The 12,192-nt window shown below is 42.2% G+C and overlaps 1 protein-coding gene across 1 annotated transcript in view; it reads right to left on the reverse strand.

Annotated features, from left to right (window-relative positions):
* Positions 1-12,192, reverse strand: part of LOC311141341 (SWI/SNF-related matrix-associated actin-dependent regulator of chromatin subfamily A containing DEAD/H box 1A-like) — a 33,096-nt gene that overhangs the window by 6,299 nt on the left and 14,605 nt on the right. Inside the window, exons 9-15 of the mRNA XM_084176637.1 lie at positions 10,868-11,064; positions 10,132-10,222; positions 9,363-9,462; positions 4,406-4,465; positions 4,114-4,189; positions 2,043-2,178; positions 1,620-1,751 (exon numbers count right to left, since the gene is read on the reverse strand). Coding sequence (XP_084032763.1) covers positions 1,620-1,751; positions 2,043-2,178; positions 4,114-4,189; positions 4,406-4,465; positions 9,363-9,462; positions 10,132-10,222; positions 10,868-11,064 — 792 coding nt within the window. The remainder of the gene's footprint in view (positions 1-1,619; positions 1,752-2,042; positions 2,179-4,113; positions 4,190-4,405; positions 4,466-9,362; positions 9,463-10,131; positions 10,223-10,867; positions 11,065-12,192) is intronic.

Genomic DNA, 12,192 nt, shown 5'->3' on the forward strand with positions numbered 1-12,192 from the left:
CCCTGGTCTAGAGGAAACATGTCTGCACCAATGGAAACCCTGGTCTAGAGGGAACATGCCTGCACCAAATTACATCAATAGATTGTGTCTTGTCTGTTTAATTAACAAAATAACACTTACGTACCCCTGCCCTGATCACTGTCCACACACACACACATTGTATAGTAAGTATTTAATGGAATAGAACAATATAATTTTTCCCATCAACTTGAGTGTCACGGGAACCTGTGGAACCGCTGTCATATGACACAAAAAGTTATATTTCTGACAATTTGTAGGTGCTTTAGAATCCTTTCAATCTGCTGTTTCCAATCATGTAAAAACTATAATCCGACCAGGATGAACCTCTGAACGTTTGTTTTATTATCCACGCCTCATCTCTTTCCTACCCTCACTCCACTTTGTTAGATACAGTATCATGCACATTGATAGCTTGCTAGCAAACGTCCTAGCCAACTGTTTTTTTTTATAGTAGAAGCAGACAGTTATCTAAATAGGACTAATCGTAGCAAAACATGCTCAACATAAATGTCCAACAAGATATTGTAGCCTATATATTTTGTGACTCCAGGAGAAGAGGACTAGCGCAGCGGCTTGCGTAATTGCGCATTATTCTTTGGATAAATATTAGGCCTAATAATATTGAGGTAAATGTATCATCACCAGCCAATGTGATCACACCATCGCGCGCTCTCTCTTTTCAAAGACCCCACCAGATATTTTGGCCGAAGACGCAAGTAGGCTAACTTTGAAATGTATGCATATTACCTATAATTTATTAGCTAAATATAAAAAGGGCCTTTAAATATTTATCTGTCAAAGTCGAGAAGAAAACAAATGGTTGTATGCATTCCCCCAGGTTAAATGGCAAAGCATTACTGTGACAATAAGCATGAACAGCTTAAGAACCGACCTACATACATTTTAATGGAGAGAGTAAAAGCATTGTGATTGAAGAGTTTGATGTCAGATAAGAATGTTCATGATTTAATGCGGGCCAAAGCCGATAAGATGAAAGGAGACGTTTTATACAGAGGCATTGGTGGGACTTTTCAACATAATACCGCAATCATGACTACCTCGGTTGGCGGAAATAAAAGTACAGACTTTGTTACCGGCAATATATATCTTTAAAATATAAAGAAAAGGAGGTAAAAAGCTGAAGTTGGCGGGTTTTGGTCTTGGCATGATAATAGTGTCTTTGAGTAGGAGTGCTGACCTACGGTCAGGTCTACTGGTCTTAGTTGTTACGATTTAAAAGGCAAAACTGGTCCTAGATCGGCACTCCTACTCTGAGACGCTTTGCGAATACGGGCCCTGGTCTGAGTGTTGTACATGAACGTTTGGTGGAAACGCAGGTTTTTAAAACCCAGTTTTGATCTCCTTCCCCAGTTCCACTCCCATCCACTCTATCCAAGCTTCTGCCAGCCTGACTAGAGTTGCAAAATTTCAGTAAGTCCCCAAATTCCCAGGTTGTCTAGAAATCGTGGTTGGAGGATTCTAGAGTTCCTGCTTATTCCCTCCAGATTCCGGGAATCTTCCGACAGTCTTAAAATATTCCAATCATGGTAATTTGGGGAAAGTTACAAAAAATATTTCAACCCTAAACCTGACCTCACCATGGAGAACATCTTGGCTATCTGTGTGGTGCTGCTGGAGAACATGGAGGGCATGATGAAGTTTAGCAGCGACATCAGCTCCAGCAGGTTGTTCTGCAGAGGGGTGCCGGTCAGTAGCAACCGGTGCTCAGCCTGGGGACACACAGAGAGACAGGTAGTCAGAGGGACGCAGGGACGGAGAGGGACACGGAGTCAGGACCAACCGGGGCTCAGCCTGGGGACACAGAGAGACAGCTAGTCCGGGATGGAGTCAGGGAGGGAGAGGGACACATGGAGTCAGGGAGGGAGAGGGACACAGGGAGTTAGAAGGAACTGGTGCTCAGCCTTGGGGACACACAGAGAGACAAGGAGTAAGGGAGAGAGATATTTAGAAAGACAGTCAGACAGTGTCAGTCAGAGACAGGCGGTATTGGGTGCACTAACGTTGACGGCCATGAGGTGGCGGTAGCGGCGGGAGTTCATGTTCTTCAGCATGTGGCCCTCGTCAAACACGGCGTACTTCAGTTTGAGCTTGCGGAAGAGACTGCGGTCGCTGTCGTTGCCGATGGCCAAGTTGTATCTGTGCGGAGAGGAATGACACCCAGACATGAGCATTTACAGTTGAACTTTCATTCCGTATGTAGGCCTCCATCAAAGTGGAAGGGCTACAGGCATGCAAGCGCACACTATTGCTTATGACTGCTAGGGGGGCTATGAAGTTCTACAGCAGGCTTTGGTGTGAAGCTGTGTAATGTCTGTTGTTGGAGGCCTGCGCTGCTGCCAGCAACCGTTTGGGTCTCAAGCTGCATCCCTTTCAGATGGTCAGGCATTGCACCTGTACTACCATTACTGTACCTCAATTCCACCTCGCAAAGTTAGCATTTCACCACCATCTCATTTAACATCTCAAAGTATTGCCATACAGGACTTCGCAGCTGTCACTTGCCTTGACATTTTCCCAGCTGTTAATAACGATGGCATGCTGAGCACTTTATATCTGTGGCAAATAATTTGGACGATGGATATCTCCTCCTATTAATGGTACAGCATTGTTGCGTTAGGCATTTGTTTAATTTAAATGTTTTCCTTTATGATGATGATGATGATGATGATGATGGGGACCTGTTAGTGGTTATTTTATGATTTACATTTTGTGCAGAAAAAAACAAAACGTTTTTCAGTTAGCGATTTTATCTTAACGTTAACGTTTAAACATTCACACCCCTAGCACCCACAGGAATGCTGAGCAAAGTCAAGATGCCAGGGCCATTAAGTTCCAATGCATTCCTGGTATCGATCGAATTGACTCATCGTGTCTGGAGGCTTAATGTCAGCTAACAAGATTGGAGAAGACGTACCATGGTGGACTCGTACACTGGATCCATCCCAAATGGCACCCTATTCCCTTTATAGTGCACTACTTTGGACCAGGGGCTATAGGGATCTGGTCAAAATAAGTGCACTATATAGGGAATAGGGTCACTTGGGACACAGCAACAGCGTGTAATGCTCATTAATAACATTCATTTAGGCATGCATAACAAAGTGTTTTTCTGGTTCAGTCAGACACCTAGGCCATTAAAAACACCCCTGCACAGCTTTAAGGGTGTAGGGTGAAGTTGGCCCTAGACGCTGATCTGGGGTCAGTTTCCCCACTAAATGGTTAAGGTTAGGATTAGGGGAGGGGAGGGGATGCTGATCCTAGTTCTGTACCTAAGGGAAACAGCTGTAGGAAGCTCACGCCTACAGACAGCTCCAGAGGATGCAATGCTCTTCCCTTCCACTAGAGCAGGGTCATCAACTAGATTCAGCCGATGCTCAGGCGGCCGGAACATGATTACAAATCCTTTCTAGACTGCAAATTGATCGCAAAAAAAGCCCATGTGTGGGAATATATTTCCAAAATAAAAGTCACTTAGAGCTGATTTCCTGGTGTTTTTACAGTATTATGTCGAACAATAAAAATCATAAATAAAATAAAATGAAAACGCAGGCCGCCAGTTGGGGAACCCTGCACTAGGTGTTATTGTGGTTTCACTGACAGACTGAAACCTATCTGACAACATGGCGCGTCTGGCATAGACAACTCTAGTGCCCAAAAGCCGTTTAAAGCATTTAAGTACTTTGACCATTTTTAAGTAGTCACCTGGGTGGGATTTCCTATGGGTTAAGGAAGGATCACATAATTCCATCCAGGTCATCAGGAGGAATCAGCCAATGAATTATACTCGTGAGCAAACATTCCATAACCGCATGTGGCAGTAAATCGCCAACCTTGGCTTTCTACCTGTTCAGACAACACCCTCCAGGTGGCAGTGTGCACCCTTTCAGTTTGTTTACCAACTCATAGAAGTAGTAGAAGAAGAAAATGTACTACTTAAAAATGGAGATGGCCTCATTGGCGCTGCCCGTGCGCTCACAGACGCCATAATGGGACAGATAAGAAGAAGAGTAGTCTATGTCTATGGTGTGTGTGTGTGTGTGTGTGTGTGTGTGTGTGTACACAACTACTCACGTGGACACGATGACGTTGAAGTCCACCTGATTATTAAGGATGTCATGTCGCAGATACCGCCGGTCCTCCACAGAGCCTGAAAACACATCAGGGTTTACGCCATAGAAATTATTTTGTTGTTATTCTGTCTCTCACTGTTCAAATAAACCTACCATTAAAATTATAGACTGATCATTTCTTTGTCAGTGGGCAAACATACAAAATCAGCAGGGGATCACATACTTTTTTCCTTCACTGTATGTATATATATATTTTTATTGACAAATAAAAACAACCAATCAAAACGCCTCACCGTAATAGACTAACACCTTGAGACTAGGGCACCACAGCTTTAGCTCCCGAACCCAGTTATCTATAGCAAATAGAAGACATTTCAGGACACTTTAATACATTTTTGTACAATTGACTGACAAAACCTGACATTATGCCAAACACAGATACAGTTGAAGTCGGAAGTTTACATACACTTAGGATGGAGTCATTAAAACTCGTTTTTCAACCACTCCACAAATTTCTTGTTAACAAACTATAGTTTTGGCAAGTCGGTTAGGATATCTACTTTGTGCATGACACAAGTAATTTTTCCAACAATTGTTTACAGACAGATTATTTCACTTATAATTCACTGTATCACAATTCCAGTGGGTCAGAAGTTTACATACACTAAGTTGACTGTGCCTTTAAACAGCTTGGAAAATTCCAGAAAATGATGTCATGGCTTTAGAAGCTTCTGATATGCTAATTGACATAATTTGAGTCAATTGGAGGTGTACCTGTGGATGTATTTCAAGGCCTCCCTTCAAACGCAGTGCTTGACATCATGGGAAAATCAAAGCCAAGACCTCAGAAAAATAATTGCAGACCTCCACAAGTCTGGTTCATCCTTGGGAGCAATTTCCAAACGCCTGAAGGTACCACGTTCATCTGTACAAACAATAGTACGCAAGTATAAACACCATGGGACCACGCAGCCATCATACCGCTCAGGAAGGAGACGCGTTCTGTCTCCTAGAGATTAACGTACTTTGGTGCGAAAATTGCAAATCAATCCCAGTACAGCAAAGGAAACAGGTACAAAAGTATCTATATCCACAGAAAAACGAGTCCTATATCGACATAACCTGAATGGCCGCTCAGCAAGGAAGAAGCCACTGCTCCAAAACCGCCATAAAACAGCCAGACTACGGTTTGCAACTGCACATGGGGACAAAGATCGTACTTTTTGGAAAAATGTCCTCTGGTCTGATTAAACAAAAATAGAACTGTTTGGCCATAATGACCATCATTATGTTTGGAGGAAAAAGGGGAAGGCTTGCAAGCCGAAGAACACCATCCCAACCGTGAAGCACAGGGGTGGCAGCATCATGCTGTGGGGGTGCTTTGCTGCAGGAGGGCCTGGTGCACTTCACAAAATAGATGGCATCATAAGGAAGGAAAATTATGTGGATATATTGAAGCAACATCTCAAGACATCAGTCAGGAAGTTACAGCTTGGTCACGCAAATGGGTCTCCCAAATGGACAATGACCCCAAGCATACTTCCAAAGTTGTGGCAAAATGGCTTAAGGACAACAAAGTCAAGGTATTGGAGTAGCCATCACAAAGCCCTGACCTCAATCCTATAGAACATTTGTGGGCAGAAATGAAAAAGTGTGTGCAAGCAAGGAGGCCTACAAACCTGACTCCGTTACACCAGCTCTGTCAGGAGGAATGGGCCAAAATTCATCCAACTTATTGTGGGAAGCTTGTGGAAGGCTACCCGAAACGTTTGACCCAAGTTAAACAATTTAAAGGCAATGCTACTGTTATGGTGTCTTTTCATAGTGTTGTGGGAACAAGGTTAAATCTATTAGATAGGTGACTCTTGGTGCCACAGAGTCTGGATGCCAACGATTCCAGTATGTCGAGGGAGCTTACTGGTGTTTATCTTAGAATGATTGATAGATGTTGTTGAAGAAATGTGTAACATTAAGTATATAAACAGATATTTATTTTGTCCAGTGTTCGGATGACAAGAGGCAAAGCACAAACCTTTTGTTAGACGAACCCGGTATCGTATCTATTAAATACTTTGTATTACCTCCCCATATAATTGTTTAAGTATATTCTTGCATCCTGAATTACTTGACACCAGAGAAACTCATAACAGATTGGCGTCACAAACAGATACAGTTTACAGCCGAACTAACAGGTAAGCAGACTTTCATTTTTTTTTTTTTTATCATGTCAAATTCTGCTTATCTGTGGTAAAGCTGAGCTGTAACGAACATTTAAAATTCAATATTTTAAAGCGGGACGATAAGTGGTGTTGAGTTATGTATAAGGGATGTAAGTAGAAGGAGAAATATCAAATTAGACAATAACATGGTGCTATGATTCGAAACAGGGTGTGTTAAGAGTAATGAGTACTAAGACAAAAGAGAATACAGGAGTGGGTGTAGGACTTAACCTATCTCTTTAAGGACCTCTGTTGTATCATCATGAAATAAGTATTCTGATGTGTTGTATCATCATTAGGTTTGAATACCTTCGTAAGGAGAGAATAACTTATTTGTGAAATGCTCAGAGCGATAATGTTGAATCATGGCACCAATGACAAAATAGGCAAATAACATTTTAATAAAGATCAAGTTGGGGATTTGATTCAAGTATTTGATTACTAATATTGCATGAACTAATAGAAGTAATGGATGGCGAGCTTAGTAGACCGGTATCTGGAAAAACAGTCACCATTAAGAGTAAATCAGAGCTTCATTTACCTCGAAGAGAGAGAAAGGAAATGACGAAATTATTACAGACAAATCCACATTTAAAACAAGTCTCTTTTAAAGGTAGTGAAAATCAGACATTGTGCGAATGGATGTTAAGTAAATTAGGATTTTTCTATGGGGAACCATTTCTCAGTGACGTATCAGCATGGACAGATAATGAGTATCCTTAAGGTGTTTTTAAAAAGGGATAAGTTACTACAGATAGCGAAAATATATATCATTGACAATATCGTCGTAAGCAACACGAAATGGGATTTAGATTATATGAAAGAGGCGTATAAAGCATGCGATTTAATGAGCACACGATGACCTGGAAATACAATTAATAAGGAGAAAAAGTCAGCTAACGAAGTTAAGTAATTAAAATGGGACAACATGGGCTACCTTATGAACAAAGAGCAGAAAGTAATTTAAATCTGAGGGGTGCATAATAAGTTATAGAAATGGATTTGATAATTTGATATAAGTTTGGATAAGAAAGGTTTTGATATACAGTGGGGGAAAAAAAGTATTTAGTCAGCCACCAATTGTGCAAGTTCTCCCACTTAAAAAGATGAGAGGCCTGTAAATTCCATCATAGGTACACGTCAACTATGACAGACAAATTGAGAAAAAGAAATCCAGAAAATCACATTGTAGGATTTTTAATGAATTTATTTGCAAATTATGGTGGAAAATAAGTCTTTGGTCACCTACAAACAAGCAAGATTTCTGGCTCTCACAGACCTGTAACTTCTTCTTTAAGAGGCTCCTCTGTCCTCCACTCGTTACCTGTATTAATGGCACCTGTTTGAACTTGTTATCAGTATAAAAGACACCTGTCCACAACCTCAAACAGTCACACTCCAAACTCCACTATGGCCAAGACCAAAGAGCTGTCAAAGGACACCAGAAACAAAATTGTAGACCTGCACCAGGCTGGGAAGACTGAATCTGCAATAGGTAAGCAGCTTGGTTTGAAGAAATCAACTGTGGGAGCAATTATTAGGAAATGGAAGACATACAAGACCACTGATAATCTCCCTCGATCTGGGGCTCCACGCAAGATCTCACCCCGTGGGGTCAAAATGATCACAAGAACGGTGAGCAAAAATCCCAGAACCACACGGGGGGACCTAGTGAATGACCTGCAGAGAGCTGGGACCAAAGTAACAAAGCCTACCATCAGTAACACACTACGCCGCCAGGGACTCAGACGTGTCCCCCTGCTTAAGCCAGTACATGTCCAGGCCCGTCTGAAGTTTGCTAGAGTGCATTTGGATGATCCAGAAGAGGATTGGGAGAATGTCATATGGTCAGATGAAACCAAAATATAACTTTTTGGTAAAAACTCAACTCGTCGTGTTTGGAGGACAAAGAATGCTGAGTTGCATCCAAAGAACACCATACCTACTGTGAAGCATGGGGGTGGAAACATCATGCTTTGGGGCTGTTTTTCTGCAAAGGGACCAGGACGACTGATCCGTGTAAAGGAAAGAATGAATGGGGCCATGTATCGTGAGATTTTGAGTGAAAACCTCCTTCCATCAGCAAGGGCATTGAAGATGAAACGTGGCTGGGTCTTTCAGCATGACAATGATCCCAAACACACTGCCCGGGCAACGAAGGAGTGGCTTCGTAAGAAGCATTTCAAGGTCCTGGAGTGGCCTAGCCAGTCTCCAGATCTCAACCCCATAGAAAATCTTTGGAGGGAGTTGAAAGTCTGTGTTGCCCAGTGACAGCCCCAAAACATCACTGCTCTAGAGGAGATCTGAATGGAGGAATGGGCCAAAATACCAACAACAGTGTGTGAAAAACTTACAGAAAACGTTTGACCTGTGTCATTGCCAACAAAGGGTATATAACAAAGTATTGAGAAACTTTTGTTATTGACCAAATACTTATTTTCCACCATAATTTGCAAATAAATTCATAAAAAATCCTACAATGTGATTTTCTGGATTTTTTCCCCTCATTTTGTCTGTCATAGTTGACGTGTACCTATGATGAAAATTACAGGCCTCTCTCATCTTTTTAAGTGGGAGAACTTGCACAATTGGTGGCTGACTAAATACTTTTTTCCCCACTGTAACTGTTTAAGTATATTCTTGCATCCTGAATGACTTGACACCAGAGAAACTAATAACAGCTACCAAATACTAATTGAGTGTATGTAAACATCTGACCCACTGAGAATGTGATGAAAGAAATAAAAGCTTAAATAAATCACGCTATTATTCTGACATTTCACATTCTTAAAATTAAGTGGTGATCCTAACTGACCTAAGACAAGGAATGTTTACTAGGATTAAATGTCAGGAATTGTGAAAAACTGAGTTTAAATGTATTTGGCTAAGGTGTATGTAAACTTCTGACAACTGTATTATTAAGGGCCACAGTCATTTTTAAGTGAAATGGTCAAACAATACTCCTTTGTTTATGTGATGTTTTCTATAAGTGGTTATAAAGTGAGTGGCATGACATGAGCAGAGCCCTTACCCAGGGTGGAGGAGGGCACAGTGATGAGGTGGGGGCCTTCGATGCCATCCTGGTACAGTTTGGCCAGGAAGGCTATGGCCTGGATGGTCTTTCCCAAACCCTGTCGATGTAGACAATCAAGAGAGTAAAGAGAGAAAGAGAGAGAAAGACAGAGCGAGCGAGAAAATAAAGCGAGATCAATATCTGCTCTTCAAACCAAGTATCAGTTAAAAACAGCATCACGGAGCCCCAGGTCTCATATCAGGACTTGAATCACACTGGCAATCTAACAGTATTCAAACCAAACAAGACACACTGGCAATCTAACAGTATTCAAACCAAACAAGACACACTGGCAATCTAACAGTATTTAAACCAAACAAGACACTGGCAATCTAACAGTATTCAAACCAAACAAGACACACTGGCAATCTAACAGTATTTAAACCAAAAAAGACAAAGGCTTTCCTTGTGAATGTTAAAATAACAAAATCTATCCCACCCATTCCTTTAGTTCTCTCTGTGCAGCTGCTCCACCCACACACCATTACTCAAAAGCTCAATTATCTAGAGCCGTTGTGGACATTTTACACCAGCCATTGTCTGTTTTCGTTTGGTAACAGTTCTACAATACAGACAGGGGGTAATCCATATAATTAAAGAACACAATAGTATGTGGCAAAGTCCCAAATGGCACCCTATTCCCTATGGGCCCTGAAGTAGTGCACTATCTAGAGAATAGGGTGGCATTTGGGACACAGCCTGTATCTGAATTGGATAGTCATCTCACCATCTCATCAGCCAGGATTCCACTCAGCTTGTGTTTGTGCAGCAGGAGAAGCCACTTCAGCCCAATCAGCTGGTAGGGTTTCAATTGTAACCTGCATGGCAACCAATCACAATGCAATACATTTAGAGACAAACCAATCGCAATACAACACATTTAGAGACAAACCAATCGCAATACAACACATTTAGAGACAAACCAATCGCAATACAACACATTTAGAGACAAACCAATCACAATACATTTAGAGACAAACCAATCACAATACAACACATTTAGAGACAAAATCAAGACATCCAGTATCTGACAGACGTGTAGCATAACATTCATCTATGATGTGATACATATTTGTTTAATGGGGTCAAAAGATTTCTAACTTCATTATTTCTTGACAATAAGTCATATCAGATGTAGGGATAACCGTTTTCAGAATACATCCATTATGCCATGGTAAATGGATAAATGGATTACCATGGCATTCAGTTAGCGTTTGGGTGTTTCTGCTAGTTACCAGTGAGGATTTGTTCTTAATTCAGGGCCGATTGGGCAGTCCATCAATCCCTTTTATTTCCCCAGTCGGAATATAAACGACTATAGCAGATTAGATGCAATCTGCTTATATGTATCAGGACCATGTTCAGTAGCTAAACGTTGTCGAACATTGCAAATGCCATTACTCCTTGTCAGAGATGCATGTTTGTTCGACATAACATATTTCTAAAACGTTGTGTCCACTTACTTTCTGTTGAGGATGGAGGGCTGGGTCACGGAGCCCATGCCCTTGTCGATGACCTGGGTGACTCCCTTCACCATCTTGCCCGAGATGGTCTGGCACTTGGACATGAGGCCCTGGACCACAGCCCTCTCCCTGAGCACCACCCTGCAGCCCAAGAGCAGTTCTGCAGACAGGCCTTTCTCCTTGTCGAACAGCTCCTTCTGAGAAATGGACACACATACACATTAAAAAGTGTATCACCAACAGGTCATAATTCCTCATCTGACATGATATCAGTTAAGCAATTGTATCGTTGCACGACAAAGCCAAACCATGAATAAAAGATAAGAGGCTATGTCATGGTTGTTGAGGACTACCATACAGTGGACCAGCTGAATTCACGGCACACTCAGATGATAACATCTTTAAGCTGGCGGTTCATGGAGGTGGAGCCGTTTTAGATTTAAAGGGCTTTGTGGCTTTTCAACTCACACCTGCATATCTAATGACCCTGCTTAAAGCTGTGTGGGAGTGACACACCTGCATATCCAATGACCCTTCCTGTTTACAAGCAGAAGCAGGAAGTACCCGTGATTCACTCCGTTGATAAATGACCACCAGAATCAAAGGGTATGCTTCAGGACTGCTCTGCTAACACTGATTGGAATATGTTTCGAGGCTCCGCCGATAACACCTCCGTCACCGCTTCATTAGAAAATGCATCGCAAACGTTGTGCCCACGGTGAGGGTTCGCTTCTTCCCCAATCAAAAGCCCTGGATTAACACAGAGGTTGGCGATAAACTAAAGAGCAGTGGAGCAGGTAGACAGCTTCAAGTTACTCGGTGTCCAAATCACTAAAGACTTAAAATGGTCCAAACACACGCACAGTCTTGAAGAGGTCGCGACAGAACCTCGTCCCCCTCAGGAGGTTGAAAAAGTTTGGCATGGGCCCTCATATCCTGAAAAGGTTCTACAGCTGCCATCCAGGACCTCTATACCAGGCGGTGTCAGAGGAAGGCCCTCAAAATTGTCAAAGACTCCAGCCACCCTAGTCATAGACTGTTCTCTCTGCTACCGCACGGCAAGCGGTACCGGAGTGCCAAGTCTAGGTCCAAAAGACTTCTCAACAGCTTCTACCCCCAAGCCATAAGACTCCTGAACAGCTAATCATGGCTACCCGGACTATTTGCACTGCCCCCCCACCCCATCCTTTTTACGCTGCTGCTACTCTGTTAAGTATTTATGCATAGTCACTTTAACTCTACCCACATGTACATATTACCTCAACTACCTCAACTAGCCGGTGCCCCCGCACATTGACTCTGCAACGGTACCCCCCTGTATATAT

The sequence above is a fragment of the Coregonus lavaretus genome (assembly GCF_964263955.1).
Source record: "Coregonus lavaretus genome assembly, chromosome: 14".
NCBI lineage: Eukaryota > Metazoa > Chordata > Actinopteri > Salmoniformes > Salmonidae > Coregonus > Coregonus lavaretus.